The 19,915-nt window shown below is 44.4% G+C and overlaps 1 protein-coding gene across 4 annotated transcripts in view; it reads right to left on the reverse strand.

The window, feature by feature from the left end:
* Nucleotides 1-290: 290 nt before the first annotated feature.
* The window catches only part of FGFRL1 (fibroblast growth factor receptor like 1), a 168,305-nt gene continuing 148,680 nt past the window's right edge, over nt 291-19,915 (reverse strand). For all 4 annotated transcript variants that reach the window (XM_027736608.2, XM_039383443.1, XM_027736607.2 and 1 more), the window contains exons 4-7: nt 12,794-12,874; nt 7,298-7,582; nt 4,129-4,482; nt 291-862 (exon numbers count right to left, since the gene is read on the reverse strand). In XM_027736608.2, the coding sequence (XP_027592409.1) occupies nt 453-862; nt 4,129-4,482; nt 7,298-7,582; nt 12,794-12,874 (1,130 nt within the window). In that variant the 3' untranslated portion in view covers nt 291-452. The remainder of the gene's footprint in view (nt 863-4,128; nt 4,483-7,297; nt 7,583-12,793; nt 12,875-19,915) is intronic.

Below are 19,915 nucleotides of genomic sequence, written 5' to 3' on the forward strand. Positions count from 1 at the left end.
CTTGCTCTACTTGCTCCTCTTAGTAACACAAGGAAGGAGGTGGTGGTTCACATCCCTATGTCCTGCCTCACTTGTTGCCACCTTGATTAAAATATCCAGGAAGGCTTCGCTGTTGGAGATGGCTGCCTCTCTGCTGTGATATGGAGATCCTTCATTATTCCTCAGCTACATCCTGATTGCAATAATTAAAAAAAAAAAAATCTCTTTTCTCTGTCTTTCTCTATTATATATATATTTATATAGATAGATATAGATATATACACATATATATATACACACATACACACACGCATATACAATTATATATATATGTATATATATATTTAAAATTATATATAAAATCTTTTCTGTCTGCTTTGCCTGTTGCTGGCAGTGAGAGCTGACTTGGAGCAGTCTCTTCTGAGGTACCACGAGGGAAAGCCCAAAAACGAGCTACTGTACAGGGCCAGCTCTTAGCACTGGTACTGAATGTGTTGGTGCTGGTGGACTTTGCCTTCCACGTGCGAGTGGGTGTGGGTGTGGATGTCCGTGTAAATCTTTGGGTACATTTTGGATGCCATGGCTGGGGCGAGCGCAGCCCCTTGGGACAGCAAATGCTGCTGCTGGGCCACATATTCCTCATAGTTTATGGAGGAGATGCAGTCTTTGTCCGGGACCTGGGAGACACAGATCCTGTCCCGGGGCTGCGGCCGGTGCACGGGGGCAGCAGCTGGAGGGGAGCAGGGTTTCTTCTTGGACTGGCAAAGCCACAGGAGGATCGTCCCAAAGATGAAGACAGCTCCGGCGGGGATGCCGATGATCACAGGCCAGGGCAGGCTGCTGGCCGAGGAAGGGGGCACAGGTGCACTTGGAGGCTTGGGATCTGGACATTATGGCAGGAGAGAGACAGAAAGAGTTAATTGAATGCAGGCAAAGGGGATTCAAAACAGATGTCACACTTGGGCTGGCTGTTGTACAGGCTGTCTGGCAACCCTACCAGACCAAGTAACGAGGGAGAAATCAAGCCAGCACATGATGTTTGGTAACTGCTTTGCTTTTCAGTGCTCCTGGAAGGACAAGCAACTCATTTTCTCTGGTTTAGGGGTCAGGAGGGGAGTCTTTGGAGGATTTTTTAACTTTCTTATCCAAGCTTTAATGGATGCACTACAGCCAGCCCGAGACAGTTTCCTAACACTCTCACTCTGTCATGGAGTGAGCTTTGCTGCCCAGATTGGAGGACACAACACGGGACATGTCAGTAATACCTCCCTGTCAGCAGCCCAGGAGGCATGATGGGGTTGTGCAGAGACACAGCATATTGCCCACCTGCCTCTGCCAGGTGTAGCTCTGTCTGCTGGGCTTTAGACACTCTTTAGTAACACCGTCTAGCAATACTGGAGCTACTCAGCAATGCTCTGCCATGGCAGGGAGCATGGCAGGGAGCACTGGGTTTTAGAGGTGTTTTCTTGAGCTTCTTGTGTGGCTGGGAGGAAGGCTGAAGGATAGGGAAAACGTAGGTGAGTTGGTGTCCCCTCACTGGTGCCCAAGCCATGGAGAGCTGAAAGTTCACACAGCATTAAAGTGTGTCCACAGCTCCCTACACCAAATGGGCACGACCTCCACCAGTCTGTTTGGAGCTGCTGTTGGCTTTTCAAAGGCAGTAAATTCAGCTACTGTGGAGGAGACAAGATGCTTCAGACATCATCTTTAACACCTACCTTCCCTTTCTCCCTCTCTGCTGTTAGCAGCCTGTACGTCCTTGAGTAGCTACTCTGGTTTCTCAGCCTGATCTCTTGATTTATATACCCAAAAGGAGCCCTGGGATAGGATTCTAGCTATGAAAATCCTTGTCTAGATAGCTACCAGCTGGGAATTCCAAAGCCTGGAAACATACCCAGGCACAGAATTCAGCTTGCAGGGAGACACTCAAGAAATTTCAAAAACCACAGGCTATCTAAATCGCTCAATATGTTATATTCAAACATATATCACTTAACTTTCAAGTCAAACATCTTTTATGACACTAATGTCTTTTTCTCTCCTTGACAAATAATCCTACGGCTGGACTGAAATGTTAAATATATACCATGTGGTCTCTTTGAAGTTAGAAGGACCTATACTGTTGACCTCCATAGACAAAACTTTGATTCACTAACATTGGAAATTACAGAATAATTTAGGTTGGGAGGGGAGTCTGGAGGTCATCTGGTCCACCCTCCTGCTAAAAGCATGACAGGATCATAGAACTGACCCGTCAGCTGACCATGAAAACAACAGTCTTCATGTTGGTTGGCAGAAATCCTTTGCTAGGTTGAAATGAAAGTGTTTTGATATTCATCCATGCTGTTCCTCAGAGCTGTCTATGTCAAAACTGGTAGATTTACAAGAAAAATGGTGGGTTTAACTCCTGGCCTTACAACCACATCTTTACCTCTTAGGGCAAGCTGGGCTCTCCTTCTCCATCCTTGCCAATAACAACAGGCCTGCAGGCGCTGGCTCTGGCATTAGGGCTCATCATAGTCCCATTTAAATCAATGCAAAGTCTTCCAATAATTTCAGTGGGAGCTGGCTCAGACTCCTATAGATCAGAAACTCCCAGGGACTTTGAGTTATATTCCACCCATGCAGCCTTTTCCTCGGGATTGACTGGCTTTTCAGTTAGAGTTTAGTCCTAAATCCAAGTGATGCAGAGGACAATGCCAAGAGCATTCTCCTACTTGGCAACCTGCTGTCAGTATCTAAGTTCAAGCCAGTGACCCTCGATGGCTGCTGAGACGCAGAGCTTTGGCAATCAGGGAGTAGAAGAGGCCATGCTGCCTTAGTTACAGGATTCATGAGCATTTCCCCCACTACCTACAGAGAAAACCAGTTCATGATCTCTGTCTCTCACTGGTGTCTTGACTGGAGACGCTCCATTACACCTGGGAGCTAAAATGTTCTGATTTTGGCTCCAGCTCCTGCACTCTCTTAGCTGTGTTGGCTTTGTGGTGACAAAGGGAAGAAGAAGCAGTACGATTTATTTTTGTCATAAAACTGGTGGATCTGAAGCAAGATTCACAAGGCAAGATGAGGCAGAAAAAAATGCCCTTTTCAATAAAAAAAAATTGTCAGGGTAGAATTGCACAGTCAAGAGGCAAAGGAGAAAACGGCCAAGCAAAGATGGTGTGTCTCAAACACAGCCTCAGCCGGATGTGGCCACCAGCTCTGAGGTCTGGAGAGAGAAGGCAGCAGCTGTGAGTTTGTCACAGGGACCCCAGGGGACCATTGGGTAAGAATTCAACTAATCAATCATTCTGTTTTTCACACTCATTCTTTTCATTTCCTTGTGACCAGAACAGTTTTTATTCTTCTCTCATTTTATGGGCCTGTATAATTGTTTCCTTTTACCAGCAAAAGCAATATAAATAAGGGCAAAAGAAAGGACAAATGTAAGGGAATGGGGTTGCAAACTGTGCTGTTATTCAGTTCCCCTCTCCTGTCCTGCACTCAAACCTGAAGTAATGTAGTGTCTGAAACTGCAGCATCTGTTCCCAGCTCCTCTTCCATACAGGAGCAGATAATTCATTTCATTCCACTCAGACAACTGAGAGGGGACCTCATCAATGTCCATCAGTATCTGAAGGGAGGATGTCAAGAGGATGAAGCCAGGCTCTGTTTGGTGCCCAGCAGCAAGACAAGAGACAATGGGCAGAAACTGATGCATACGAAGGTCAACCTTAATATGAGGAAGAACTTTACTTTGTGAGTACTGGAACAGGTTGCCCAGAGAAGTTGTGGAATGTCCCTCACTGGAGATATTCAAAAACCTTCTGGACATAATCCTGTGCCACATGCTTTGGGATGACTCTGCTTGAGCAGGGAGGTTGGACCAGATGACCCATTGTGGTCCCTTCCAATCTCACCTATTCTGTGCTTCTGTGATCATTTCCCATGAAGGGAGAAAAGGAAACATCTTCAACAAGATTTCAGCAGGGAATGTTTTAAATCAGGGCTGATTTAGTCCCCCAGTCATTCTTACCAGAACTGAACAAACCTAAATCAGCACGGCATCACAGAGGGTCAGGGAGCCCAATGTGCATCAGTAGTTGTATAATTAATACCATGAGGCAGACTGTTGGTACAAATGTGGGCAGAAAAGTGAAAACTCACCTGGCAGGACTGTGAGAAAAGCGCTGCGAAAGCTGTAGCCCATGGTGTTTGCCCCCAGGCAAATGTACATCCCTGCATCCTCCTCCTTGGCTCGAGTAATCATCAGTTTGTTCAGGTAGGAACCATCTGGGCGGGACCAGACCTCCCCTGTGGGCAGCACAACAAACTTCTGCCCCCCGACATCGATGGTGGAGTTGTACTTGCTCTCTGTGCCATATTCCACCCTTTTCAGCCACTGGATGACGGGTTTGACGTCACTGCGGACTTTGCACTGGAAGGATGTGGTCCCACCGTAGTCCACCGTCGTGTTGACAGGGTGTGTCCCTGTCAGGATGGGCTTGGACCTCGTCCTCTCTGCACGGAAACACAGGGGAAAAGGTGTTTGTCAATCTCAGTAACTTGCAATTGCAGAAACATAGGAAAAAGGTGTAGGAGGGATGCAAAATGATAGTGTAGTCCAACTCCCTGCCCCACGGCAGGCTGAGACTGCTGCAAACCTCCACTGATACAAATTTGCCCAGCCTCTGCCAAAGCCTCCAATAGTAGATGCTCTCTACTCTCTCCAGACAACTCTTCCACTGTCTGAGGCTTAGCAAGTTTGTTTTCATGCTCAACCTGAATCTTACTGTTTTTAACAAGGAAGTTACTTTTCTATCCACAATCAGACCTGGAGAAAAGTATGATCTCCCTTTGAGTCCTTTTTTTTGGAAGATTTTCTTCGTCCCTCTCTTCTGTACGCTGAACAACTCTCCTATCTGTGATTCTGTGATGCTGTGTCTTACCACCATGTCCAGCAGGGTGCAACTTACAGGTGAATAAGACAGAACTTTATGTCTTCTCAGACACAACCTCACGTTTTTACCAGATTATTTACAAGTACTTATTTATTAAGACACCACACTGTAACCACTGTGGCTACCCCCCAGTTCAGAGACAGTGAGGGGTGGGGTATTTCTTTCTTCAGTCTAATCATCACCACACTCACTATGGAGAAAATTTTTATGGAGGAATAGCTCAGAAGACATTTGATTTTCTAGCCAATAACAAAATCTTTCCTTTCTCACAATGTTTTTTTGCCTCAAGTCTCAGGTGAGGAAGGAAACAAGATGGTAGGATAGGAAATGAAACAGAGGAGGTTCACAAGAACACCCTTTCCAGCGTGACCGTAAGCCTTAGGTTGTGTCAACACCACATAAAGCAAAAAGAAAAATATATGCCTCATTCTGAGGAATGTTTGGATTTTGTTTAGTGTTAGAATCAGATAAATCAGTCACAGTTTCCAGACAAGGAGGTACTTCAAACCTCTATCCTAGGCACAGAGAGAAATTATGGTATCACAGTGGGTGGTAACTGCTGGCAATCATCATCTCCTTTTGATGGCAAACACTGTTGGTTTGAACATGTAACAAAACAGCTCCCACCAGCACTGGCTTTGGGGTGAGAGGAAGGAACAATGGACCCTTTCTCAAAAACTCAGGATACGTTCAATAATGAGGGCTATAAAGATGTGCTTGGGAAACAAAAATACCATAGTGGTCTCTGTAGGCCTTGCCTTGGGACTACGAACAGCAATCACAGCTGGGGAGACTGAGATTCAGATAAGCAGGACTTAGGAGTGGAGGCTCAAGGGGAAAAAAAAAAGAAGGAAATTGAATAAAACCTGTAATGTTTCACAGAATGATGTTAAAAATAGAAAGATGTCTGAAAACTGCTTAATGCCCTTATCTCCTTGACTCTGGTTCCAGCTTTGGTTACTGTTTTCACTCCTGGCCAGCAAAAGCTAATGAAAACAAAGGTTACATACATCTTTAAGTTGATAAAAACCAAGATAAACAGGGACACAGAAAGGGGTTTGTTCCTGGTGCTGTCTGGTTTTGATGAAGTGAAAATGCCACAGCTGCCATTAGGATGGGGCTTGATTCATTTCCCTGCCTCTGCTCCTGGTTTTAGTGTAAACACATGTTTTTACTGTCTCCACACAGCTGCATCTTTATCAATCCCAGATGTCCAGCAGGTTTGTGCCTTCAGAGCCCAACAGAGCTTCCACATATGCTTTTAATTCCTGTGATTCTAGAGAAAGGACTTATCAGAGAACAGATCTTTACCTTTAAGAACAATCACACTGGGATAAACTTTCTCATGCTAAAATGTATGCACAGACAAACAACATGCTTTCAAAGTGACTGGAAATAGCCCTCCATGCCCCTGCTCCTCATTAATGAAGGCTATTCAATCTTCCTTCCACTCAGCTCATCTTCTCCTCTTTCTTGAGTTTGCTGCTCTGTAATCATTTCCATGACAACTTATGATGATGTCATAGACAAAGCACAATGATTTAAGAATAAGAGCTCTTCTCTGTTAAATTTAGGTAGGATTTGAGTATAATTATCTTTGGTAATAATAGGGGAAACAGGAGATTAGAGAGCAAGTATCAGAATAGCTAAATAGTAAGAAGAGCAATTTACCTCACCACAATGCAGAGTAATCCCCCACAGCTCATCTTCTAAGGACTGAATCTTTAAAGCTATGTGGGCATCTAAAGATACAGACAGGACCCTAATGGGAATTTTTCAGGTTTGTTTGTGGGGTTTTTTTAAGTATCTCATTTGTACCCACCTGGACCTTCAGATGGCCAAATGTTTTTTAGAATCTGGCCCTAAAGCCTTGTCTGGCTAATCACTCTAGACATAAGATTTCTGCTAATTCCTTTTGGAGACTTCTAGATTAAATTTTCAATTGATTGGTTTCACCCGTTCTGACAGAGTAATCTGGGCTATCCTAAATATTTTCACTCCTCCTCTATGGTACTTGAAAGGCTTTCTCAGCTAGTTCTCAGTCTGTCCTTGAATTGACCCTCTTGGTAGAATAAGACCCGAACTGGGTTATGGTAAAGTTTTACCATGCAGGTGCCCTTAGAGATTACTATTTCCCAAGTACCCATCCTCATTTCAGCTACTAAATTGTGTTGTTGCTCCTACGTCTTGCCCAGGTGCCAGGTTAATTCTAGAGTTTCAGTAATGCTTTCTTTGTCTTTGCTGATGTTTTTAACACTTCCCCATTTCTGTTTCCAGCCACCAGCACTGCACATTTGCTATCATGCTCTTTTCACCCAGCCAGTCCCCTTCTGAAAGGTCCCTCCCTGCCTTTCCACCCCAGAGGCAGCACTTACGGATCACTTCAACTTTGTACGTTGCATTGATTTCTCCAACTTTGTTAAACACCCGGCAGGTGTATTTCCCACTGTCCTCTGGCTTCAGGTTCTTCAGGTTCAACGTCCACTTCTTCTTCTTGTTCTCCCCAATCTCTTGGGGAGTGAGGGGCTTATTGTCCTTCAGCCACGTGATGTCAGGCCTTGGGTTCCCACTGGCCACGCACTTGAGGCGGATGGAGCTGCCGACAGGACGGGCGATCACCCTCCGTCTCATCTTGGCAGGCTGTGTGAACCTGGGACGGGCTGCAAGAAAAACTGATTGTGGTGAGCAAAGAACACGTAGAAAAGGACAATGTTGTCAAGTGTTGTGGCCAAATTTGCTTGATAGGCACCTGGCAGCCCCATACACACCAGTGCATCACTCTCCCTCATATCAGCTCAAACCAATTTCCTTGGAAGGGAGACACTTCCCAGCCTGATGCATTTGAAAGTCTACTGGACTGCTATGGCCACTGTATCAGCCTTCTGCATAGCACAACCCCGGAATTTCTGTGTCTGTAAGGCAACTGCACCAGACCACCTCACAGAATAATACCAAAATCACACTACTGCAGCTGTAGGCAAAATGTGGCTCCATAATCACACTGTAATTGTTACCATACTTCATGCCACAGAGGCAAGTCCTTAGCCAAGACCAAAGGAAAAAGCTCAGATTCCTGTCAGGCTGACCATTTTCTCAATTTTTTGCTTGTCACATGAAGCTTCATTCTCCAAAGATGTTTTGCCCCTTAGTTCTCACTGGCTTTAAAGGGACTTAAGAAGAGTCAACATCCTTTCAATACATAGGAAAGTCTCAGAAGTGTGTCAGACTTCTGCATATTGATCTGAACTTAAATGTGTGCAGTTCATTCAACTTCAATTTACAAAGCATTCATGTTGAAAGGCCCAAAGAAGTAAACAAAGAAATGGAAAGACATAGTAAAAACCCCTTGAGTTTGTTATAAGAAGGTATTCAATGCCAGTCCATACCAAAAATGCAGAATCTGAAGCAATAGCTGCTGGTGGACAGAACCATGGGATAAGCTACTCGTCTTAGCAAAGAAATCACCTGTATTTTCAACAGCAGTGACAAGAACATTAGGGAAATGCAAGGTCTCTACCTATGAAATCTGAACCTTAATGAAAAATTCAAAAGAAATTACAAATTCCTCGCAGTTGCTTTAACTACACAATGCCAGTCCAGGGGCACTTCTAGTTGCAGGTTCCTGCTGAGATTAATACCACTTCTGACGCCCACTTGACACTCTCCTCTGCATCCGAAATGTTCCTGCCGATTTCACCTGTCTTCTTTTTTTTTTTATTTTGGCAAAACCAGTTTCTCCTCCAAGTCTGTTCAGAATTTCCACAATGGGTTTTTACCCCTGCTTTTGAACTCTACTTCTTGATTACTGTGGTGTTACTCCTCAGCCCCAAAGGACAGTTACCCCGCATTTTTGCACGCTCCTGGTAAATATTCCCTGATTCTTTTCTTGGGAAATATGAGAAATAGGCAATGAGTGGCCAGCTTTCTGGCACACGGGGTTGAATTATGCCCATCATAAAATCATTAAAGTTGGAAAAGAATTCTAAGATCATTGAGTACAACCATTTATCTAACACTGCCAGCTCCACCACTAAACCATGTCCCCAAGAAGCATATCTACATGCTTTTTTGAACACTTCCAGGGACGGTGATTCCACCACTTCCTTGGGCAGCCACTGGCCTTCACCAATAGCAACTGGAAAGCCACAACCTCAGTAGCATGTAACACACCAAAACAAGCTGAGAAAGTCGTGCTTCAGGTATCAGGGAATTCAGCTACAGGATGGTGGGACTCTCTACCAGCCAGCCAGCCCTGCTGCCCAGGGTTGAGGGCCAGAAGCTCCAGGATGTGCACTACAGTGTGGCTTTCCTGAATGGAGGAGGCAGGTCTTCAGCTTCCTGTCTCCAAGCACTGGGGAATGGCAGCCATTGCCCTCTGAGGTTTGTGAACATATCCCTTAGTCCTCATCCCCCTGCAGCCTTGGCCAACATCCCTCCCTCTTGGAAGAGGACACCCTTTGGCATACCCCTCTCTGCAGAGTCCTTTTCCGCAGGGGAAACCATCTGTCTCCACAGCCTTCCCTCGGCCCCCTTGGCTGTCATTTTGGGTCCCAGCCACTTCATGTTATTCCAAACTCTTGCTCAGAAATGCTTTACTCTCCATACAGAGTCTTTCATGTGTAATCCAATGAACCAGAGTAACTCCGGCACTGGAAGCCTTTGCTGTGACAGCTGAGCAACAAGTGTGACATACTAACCCACTCCACAGGTCGTGGTGCCTAAATTGCTGGGTGTTCCCTTTGGGTCTGCTTCAGGAGGCCCCCTCCCAGCAAAAACAATCACCCTCCCTGACAATGAACCCTGTCAGAGCTGCAGGCTGTGGGACGCGACATTCCGAAGTCTGAGTCTGAGCCGAGGGAGACGTGCTGATAAGGGCTGTCATTGTGGAAATTGAGTAAATGTCTGCAAGGTGCATGGAGAGGTCAGGAATCAGCTGTGAAATGGGTTCATTTGCAGTTATCCTCTAATATGGCAGTAATTTACTCCAAGACCAGCAACTCCTGGTCCAGGTAGGGGAAGATGGGATTCCTGGGCTGGGACTAACATATCAAAGAGCAGGCTGGAGCCAGGATAGCCACACTTTCCCAGCAGACTGAAGAGTCAAGGCAGTGATTCTGAGCTCTCAGAAGGACTTGGTGGCATCCCTGCTTAGTAAGGGCACCGTAAGACAGAAACTCTCTTTCCACCCAAAAAAGCAGGGCTTCAGCAATTCTGATTTTCCTCCCACTGTGACTCCCATGAATCTGTCTGGAGATTTGCATTCACTCCTTGTACATGGTTGCACAAATACACACCAAACTACAGGTAAAGCTACACTTCTTAGGCTCTTTCTACCTTTTTTTCTTTCTCTGTTTAGGAAAGGTTAAGTGACTATGTGGTCTCAAGAGCTACTCCAGGCTATGTGCAATATGCTGAAACCAGATCCCATTTACACAGTTCTGAATATTTCCTTGACAAAAGCCTGAATTGGACAAGTTTAGAAAAGCCAGTTAACAAAAAAGGAGAAAGAGAGAGACACACACACATAAGAGAGTAAAAGAGACCCAGCAAGCACAAAAGAGAAAGAGGAGAAGCAGCAGTGTGAGAGACAGACAGAAAAAAAAATCTCTTTTGAGTTGGTTCTAGTAAATGTCTGTCCCCAAATCTGTACCGTTTACAGACATTTTGCTTGTTGGAGTGCCAGCAAAGGCCATTACAAAGTGCTTCTGTGTTATTTATACTTCACACGCTTGTTCTCCTCCTCATCATTTGGCATTTGCTTCATAAACATGAACCACACATTTGTACAGTGTAAATTATGTCATACTCAAGACCAAGGGAAAACACAAGTGGATGGGGACAAAGAGACAGTGTTGTATATGGGTTCCTGGCTGAAATGCTGTTTGCCATGAAGATTTATTCAAGCTAACGAAAATTAAATTAAATTGAAGCCTGTCAGCACGAAGACCTGTGATGGAATTCTGTGATCTCCTCTCCCTGTGGGGCATGGATCAGTCCCAGAGGCTCCTGTCAGGTGTTGCTCATATGAAGTGCGGTGATTATCTGAAACATGTCGTCTGTTGTGATCCACCACAATTACTTCCATGTAGTCACAGTCACTACCACGTCCAGCTTTAATGATACTTACAAAAAAAGCATCATGATGTGACCAAGTATTGAAATACTTTCAAGTCTTTTGGGTAAGAGCTCAGTCAGCTGTGGGAAGACGTGGATGGGGATATCTATCTTTCCTCACATCAGTTCCCTGCTCTTGATGGGGACAGGAACCTCTTCCCAGTGATATCACGGTGGTACATGGAAAACAAAGTGGAGCTTTTTTTATCATGCTTCTTCTCTCACACTTCTCCAGGGCCCAGGACTGTGACAACACAAACTGCTTCTTCACCCATCACCCTCCAGAGACATGCATACACAAACTGATCCTCCCTTCACACCAGCTCCAACCAGCAATTTGCTGGTGAACACAGCTGGATGGAAAGGGCTTTGGTAGGTGTGTGCCTGCCCCAGGCATTACTCTGCTTGGGGAGAGGAGATAGCAGGGAGGGAAAGGGGAAAAAGGAGAGATTCAGGAACACTCTGCAGCACAAAGAAAGACTGGGCCAGGGCAGCACAGAGCGACACTATGATATGACACTGTCAATGCATAATCCTTTTAGTAGGGCTTACATCTTCCTTCATAATATTATTGTTGTATTGATCCATCACCCAGCAGCTCTACCAGGATCACATCTGCCCTGTCCGCTCCTGTCTCCACCATGGTAATGAAGAGTGGAGAGATGGTAGCTTTTCTTAGTAGCTGCTGAATCCCTCCTTGAAGTACTCCTGACCTGTAGTTTACCTATGACACCCCTTCTCTAACTCTAGAATGTCGTTATCCTTTTTCAGAGTGAGTGAAGGTTACCTTCCTCTCCCTGAGCAAGCTCAGCCTCAGACAAATCTGTAATTCAGGTGTAGCCTGGACTACATCACAGCACTTGTTTGCCAGCTCCTGAAGAAAACTGGCCTCATCTTAAGTGGTGGGGACTCATATGGCAAAAGCCTGTCAGGTTCCACCCCCACCACTGCTATGAGGTTTCTCCTTGGCCACAAATGTGGTACAAAGCCATCTCTATATTAAGGAGAAGGATGTACTGTATGAGCAAAATAGAAATGCTGTTCTTCATCCATCGAGCTCATAAACTCACATCACACTCCTGTCAGTAATGGTCAAAAGCTGTTTGGCATCAGCCTGACAACTTATTGTCCTTCAAGGAGTGCCTGGACCAAACTTTGGACCTGCAAGTCTTGCAGTGATTCTTTCCAAGTCAGATTTTAGCAGTTCCCCAAAGCTCTGCAAGAGCAACAAAATCTTATGCCTGAACAGTCCAGGGCTTAGAAAAGTTCAGGCAGGTGTGTAAAAGAAAGGGGGATTTTAAAAAATACTCAGCTTGGCCTAGTGCTAATTCTCCTGAAGTGAAGTCAGACCTCCCATTTGCCCTCAGTGGGAGCAGTGTTATGTTGGCACTGAAGATTTTTGGAAATACTGCTGTAAAAGTCAATATGCTTTTTATAGGGAGTCTATGAAAGCTATAATAGCTGCACATGCAAAAGAAAGTCCCTGCCCAGAAAAACAAATACAAGGGAGAACCATGCTGGGCTATATGGCAGGGGGCCCTAGGGCCGACCACAGGCTGCATTTCGCAGGACCCTTGGATGCAATCCATCCACACCAATATGTTCAGCTGACACTCTGTTTATTATTTGACCATATGTAGGGAGAACTCCCTCCAGTTGCTCTGCCTTTCCTCTCCTTCAGCAACTGAGAAATGTGCCACGTGAACAGCAACGAACCAAGAACTGAGGAAAACCAAAAAACACACACTGCTCCTTACCCCATTGCTTCCCAGAATGATCTTCATATTCTCCGTTGGAACCTTCAGGTACCTGGCTATCCTTTCCTGAGCTGGCATCATCTGCAAAGGAAAGGAAAGGGAAGAATTTAAGAAGGTCTCCTGCAGTGCAACAGTACAAGAGTTTGCATTTCCTCCTGGAGGCACCATGCAGCTGAAACACACTCAACACACATCAGGCATGCACAGCCTGGCCAGTTTAATGAACAGTTTCGTTTAGTGCTTTATGAGCTTTTCAGCAGGCTACCAAAGCAATGGGAGATTAATCAATGTTTGCATTAATATCTCAGAAAAGCCTCTTTGTTTATTTTTACAGGTTGCTGTTCCCTAGGAGGAGCTGATCTGTTGTACCTTCTATGCAAATAGTGGTATAAATCAAAATTAAAGATAAGTAAACCTAGGAAGTGGGGGAAGACCTATATGATCAGTCATACAGAACACAAGCAGTGGAATTACAGCCACCAATTCGCCTTTCAGCTTCCATGCAAAATCAGAAAAGCAAGCAGTTCTGGGGTTAAATGAGTTCTCAGGGGGTGCTGAATGCAAAGTTATGGCTGGTGAAAACAATACTGAATTGAAAAGCTGTTTATGGGTATTTTTTTCTAATTGAGACCATCTCATCCACCTGCATCAACACACCACTTTGTCCCTTATCACTCTAGTTGTCTATATCACTACCACAGAGCAGCTCTAAAATTTTGACTTTGTGCCCTTTCCTGCTAGGAGAAATAGAAATCACCACAAGTTAAACCCCCCATGTTTCCAGCAGTCTCCACCTCAAATTGCCACTGTGATATGGTCACCTGGAAGGTCTCCCTGAGGGCCAAGGGAGAATGAGAGTACCCTGAACTTCCTTCTGCAACCTGGGTGATCTTGGTGGCCTCACACCTCTGCAGTGCCCAGATGTGAAGTCTTTTTCCTCCTCCAGTAACAGCTCAACCTCTACTGCACAAGTTCTCAGCTCCAAGCAATCTCTTATAGCAATGCATCACACCAGGAGGGAGGTCCACCTGAGGGACTTCGGGCACCTATAAATGATGGTGCAGCAAAATATGGCTCTTCTAAGGTTACTTCTGTGCTCTACAGATGGCACAGCCCCATACAGTAGCTGGAGGTGGTGATCTTGATCAATAGCTCCTCAGCTCCTACCTGAATTGCACTGAAGTGGGTGAAACTTGATTTTCAGTGATAGGTCAGGTGAAGGCTGGGAAAAAGTTCACCTCAATCAGGAACACAATGGTGTAAAAAAAAAAGAGAAGTGGAAACATCTGATCTAAAGAATGAATCCCTCTAAATGTCCAACTCCTAAAACCCATTAGAAAATGGTGTCATGAGTGAAAAAGAAGAAAATTCTTTCTGTGATGTCTGTGACAGAGAGGACAAACTTATCTGAGCTTATAGATGAGCATGCCTCCCCCCAAAGGTATAAATAATAAAACTGCTCTTGACAGTTGCTTTAGAAGTTGAGTTGCTCTTAAACAGTGTTTAGTGTGTAAACTTGTGTCTTTGTGAGACAGGAATGTGTGTTTAACCCCATCCTCACCTCAGGTTCTGCTATTTTGGAAACTCATCCCATCTCTTCAGCAAGGGGCATTATATGCCAACAGATGCTCTGCTCTCTTTTGCCTCTGTCCCTTGAGCAGAGAGGCTGCAATGCCATATGGGTTTGTCCCCTCTCGACCCTGACAGATTTTTCTCTTCTCCTTTTGGTTACTTTGGGGCAGTTTCCCCTGGAGGTATGTACAGCTGTCACTCCGAGGGGAAAAAAAACTTTTGGGGCTGCAGCTCCCTGAAGCAGCTCCATTATATATGATGGCTTGCATATGACAGATTGTCTCCCTTCAGTCAAAATACAACATCAATTTTCTCCTAGCACTTGTATAATTTTTCCCATAAATATCAGTATCAGTAGTGCTACAAATGAAATCTTGGATGCTCTCTGAGAGAGAACTTATCAAATCCCTCTGCACAATTAGGCAAATGTATTGGGCAATGGAGAATAAAGAAAAACTGCAGAGAGATGTAGGATTCCTGTCCATTGTTAACTGCTGAATATCTTAGAAGTGGTTACGGCATTTAAATGGCAATGTTCTGTCAATTGTATCTTAATCCTGCTCAGCTTGATGTACAAAGGGCAGTATATCTCCCTTGCCTGCTGCCTCATGTTACAGTATGTCAGCCCATGTGCACTCCTCCTGCTGACACACACGGACTGACTGGCGGTCTCCACACCTCTTGACATGCTGCCAAGCTTTTGATGTAAGGAAAATTGCTCAGAATCTGTTTGATCCTTTGAAGATGCTTCTTCAGTTTTTATCCTACAAAGTCACAAACCTGTGGAGTAACCTACCAAACCCAGAAAAAAACATTTTGGGTGAAAGAGATCAGGATAACTAATGCCATCGTGCTGAGCCGATGGAATAGTTAATTTGACGGAGGAGCAACACTGAAATAAATAACTGCATGCATTTAGGCACATTGGTTTAGATACATTGGAACTTGTTTCATGTGTGCTAGGAATGTGGAAACGTTAACAACAATAGCAGAAGTCTTGAGGAGGGGAAACGTCATAAACATGGAAACTCTTGCAGAGCAAGAGTTCCTGCTCTTTCCCATCCCCAGAGCTGCACATGGGGTGAGAGATGTTACAGCAGTCTCTACCTTCAGCATGACTGTATCTGAAAAAACTCACACTTGAGAACTGTACCAAAAAGAGTTGATTCATGAGATCCAGAAATTGGGTGAAACTAATTTTGGGAATATTCCCTGAAGTGTGTGAATCTCCAGTTGAATTTAAAAGCGTGAGTGAGGCAGCAGAGTAGCCAGTGATATAATGATGAAGTGTTAACCTGTGATGTGAGTGACCCAGGGTCAGGTCCCTCTTCTGCTGAATTCAGAGAGGGATTTAAATCTCCATTCTTGCACCTTGGGTGAGTGTCTTAAGCTCTGACCCGTGGTCTCAGAGAGCCAAAAAAGAGCTTAATATTACATAAAGTAGAGCAGCACTTCGGGAGACAGACATTTCAGGAACACCCTGAAGATGGGAGACCCCTGTCTAAGTCAGATATCACCAATATTTGACTTCCACCTGTCTTATCCAAAGTCAGTACCGTGGCTGCATGGAAAGAATATATCTCTCTCTGTTTTGAAGAACTTTCCTATTTTTCCAATTTTAATACTAAGTGGTTTCCTAGGATAGAGAAACACTTTTACAGTTGTTCTAATCCCTGTGCTGGGAAGGAAGTGTATCTTTCTGTACCACAAATACACTTTGCTCTCTTCTACGGAGGAATCTGTGACACTGACAGCAAAGTCAAATATCCTGCAAGTTCAGAAGCATCTGATGCAGCCCAAACCTTTAGTCTGAAGCCTGGTTAATAGTGTCAGATCTGAAGACCTGCTGTTTGCATTTCACCCTGAGTTTCACAAATGCAATTGGCCTGGCAATATTCTTATTAGACAGAGACAGGAATTTAAAAAACAAGTCACATATGACCAGTATACAAAAGGATAAGATAGTAGCAGAAATCAGGAGTCTTAGCTATATTAGAAAATTACCTAATAAGCCACTTACTTGCTCATGCTCTTGTCACCTCCCCCCCAGAGTTGGGCAGGTTGGGGTGATAAGTACATACAAAAAAATCAGCCTACAGTCTAAGGGTAGTAGGGACCAGCCATGTAGCACTGCCCACTTTGCTGCCAGCACATTACTGTGAAAGGCAGTGCTAAGAAGGATGAACTGCTGAAGTTTCCTACAAGCTCCCATTTCTGTGACCTATATTGGAAGGTCATCCTGTACTGAACTTCTTGGACAGTATCACAGGCTTAGGATAGCAGCCAATTGGAAGATGAAGTGGAAAACCTGCCTTGAAAAGCAATCACTGACTAATTTTATGTCACGAGTATCTGATGCTAAGAAAACATACACATGATTTAGGTGTCCTCACTGTACAGTTTGGCTCCATGGTGTTACAAAGCACACTGGCTGGTCGAGAAACCTGAAGGGCAAGGCTCCAATATCATGTCAGGTGACAGACTTGGAGATAAGGGAGAAACTCGTGTAACCCCTTCCCCCCCAAATACGGCACATGGCAATACAAGACAGAGTCAGGATGGACACAGAGGCATCAGCCCATTGTTCAGGAGTGTCACCCCACTGGCATCATCCCCAGACATCGCCTCTCTCTTGCTTCAGGATCTCATTCCAAGCTGGCTTTTAGGTCTGAGATGCCACAGGACTGAGATGCTGCTGATGTTGGGGATGTGTGTGGTGGAGCTGAAAGGGACAGTCACGGATTTGTATGAGACTGGACACGTCTGAGTGTAGGCCATGATTATCAGTGCTGCTGTCATGGGACAAATTACCCTTTCTCACCCCAGAAACCACGATGCTCTATGCATATTTCCTGGCATGTGTTTTTTTGGTCTATCCTCTGTCCCAAAGCAGGCTGGATTTCTGCAGAGAAGGGATTTCTGTATACAACTCCATCAACTGACAAAGCCCATTGAGGATCCTATGGGACAAGACTGCCACATCAGTGGGGTATAGTTACTGTTTATTACCATAGCAGAATTGTTCCATTCCCTCTTGAAAGTTAAAACAAATGGAAAATTCTGCATAACAGTCCAGCTCTGAGAGAAACTGATGGGAAATATTCAGACTGTTACTGAGTCAGGATCAAATTTTATTTACCCACAGACTCTTTATGAAGGCTTCGTGTTTTAACCATGACTGGTTTTCAGGCCAATACCATGTGCTGAGTCCAACCACAAGTCAAGAAAACAGTCCAGTTTTTGAAGCAAAAATCTAGCCATCATATTTCTCTATGATTCACAAAGTTGCTTTAATTTGTTATAATGCAAGGCCCGTCCCTGCTCTGACTTGATGGGACCAGCTTTGGAGTCTTTGATGTCAGAGGCCTTGAAAGCCCCATTTCACAGATGAGCCAGCTTTGCATAAATAAACAAAGTGACCTCTGAACTGGAGCCTGAGACCTGAGCACACTTCAAAGCACTGGGGGAGGTGATGGGGGGGCAATGGGGAATGAAGCGATCAGCATCCATCATTAAGGCAGCCCCGGCTCAACACTGCACTGAACAAGGGGTGTAAATAAAAGGAGGGAGGCAAGTGGGGAGGGAGTGAAATGAGGGGGAAAGTGATGTAATCCAGTCAGGCTTGAACAATTATAATGAGGCCTTCTCCCATGGATGAATGAAAGAGATCTCTCTGAACTCCAGCTTTAAGAGCTGACTTTCGCATCATATCTGCACATCATATTTGCTCCCCAATGTCCCTCACTGCTGCAGATGTCTAGGGAGTGGCAAAACACAAGTTGCTTGTGGGAGGCAGGTCTTGGGCATACCTAGGAGTTAAACTAGAATTTTTTCTGAAGAGGAGGTGATTGTACCTATTTTTCAGTAGCCTTGATGGTGCAGTAGGTAGCAGATAAACACATGCAAAAGCATGTACTATCTGAAAAAGTAGGTCTCTGCAGTTTATCTCAGATACATTCAGGTTTTCCTGTAATACCAGCTGGAATTTAAAGGAAAACACGAGGCAAAGATCATTCAGTATTTTGTTTTAGGGACTCTTCTGCTATGCTGGTTGGCTCATCTGCTGCCCAGATGAATGGTCCATGAGGGGTATGTGGAGGACCGGCAGCAACAACTTCACCTATGGGTTTATGGGGATTAAGACACTTGCTTTCCCCAGATCTCCTTAATGTGGATTAACACTCCAGGTTTCACTAGAATTTCAGCTGATGTTAACCCCCAATGGCCAGGAAAACAGCCCCACTGGCTAGCATGATTCCCATCTGACAGCTACCACTGCCAGCTGATGGGGTTTTATTGTTCATGTTGTGATATTTGGGATGTTTCTGGAAGTCCTTGATCATGATCTTGACCTTGAAGTGACTACTTTAGAATCTAGGCTTTTTTGTTATTGAATAACAATTCTTAACATGTCTGATTCTGAAGAAGAACTCTGTAAAAACATACTCTAAAAACTTGGAGGAAAAGGAAAGAAAAAAACACTAATTTTTGAGATTTTTGTGATTTTTCAGCTTGTTTTGTGGTTTTTGCAAGGTCTGAATTATGGCTTCAGGACCCTTGGGATTGGTGATTCATAGATGAATCCCAAAGGCGATTTGAAATAATGAAGATTAACATGCAAAGTCTTCATTTTGACTAATTCTGAATTTTCTCCCATCATTGAGATCTAATTTAGCAAACCTCCTCTCTGAGCTCTTCTTTCTGCTAGAGGCAGACAGGACAAAACTCCAAGGAACTCATCCCACTAATGCAAACCTGGTGTAAATCTTAGAAAGTACTATTTTGAATGTTTTTCATAGATCCTCCAATAACCCTTCATCTCATGCTCTCAACTCCTTGACCTGCCTACTATAGTAACAGTGTCACCTACTGTATTAACAGTGCAGATGTTATAAAAAGACAGGAAATGTGCTCAGCATTTATTTGGAAGGGCTCAGTAAAAGCAAAGGTATCAGGAATATTTGGAGATAAGAAAAAAGACCTCATGGAGGAAACCCCTCCCCTTGGGTCCAGTCAGACAAAACCCCTCAGCATGAAAAAGCAGGAACCCAGAGGAGGGCATAGCCAATGAAGACTCTACTTTTCTCTCTCTCTGAAAAAAACCCAAACACTTAAAACCAAAAAATCCCCACAATAAAAACCAACACGAAGTAACAGGTTACTGACAGAGATTTTCCCTCTGTGACAGGCACTGAAGACTTTACTGTTTATTGACTTTGACTCTAGCTGGGCAAAAATAACCAGAGGTATTGATACTGGAATTTCCTGACAACAAAAATAAAAAGAAGTTTGCGTTGGTGGCTTTTTTGGTATTTTCAGTTCAGGCCATTTTCATGAGAATTTCCATGCAAAAATTTTCATGGATTTCAGTTCAGGCCAAGCACTGGGAAACTCTTGGTAAGCAAGATGTTTTGCAAAAGAAACATTTGCAGCCCATCTGCCTCCTGAAACATTGAAGAGGCTCCACAGTCTACAGACAAAAGCCCTGGTTGGGTAATGAAGAAACAAGACTTCTGTCCGTAGTTGGATCAATAACTCACATCTTTAAGT

This window comes from Pipra filicauda, unplaced genomic scaffold (assembly GCF_003945595.2).
Source record: "Pipra filicauda isolate LSUMZ 115617 unplaced genomic scaffold, ASM394559v2 scaffold30_size5312502_pilon, whole genome shotgun sequence".
Lineage (NCBI taxonomy): Eukaryota > Metazoa > Chordata > Aves > Passeriformes > Pipridae > Pipra > Pipra filicauda.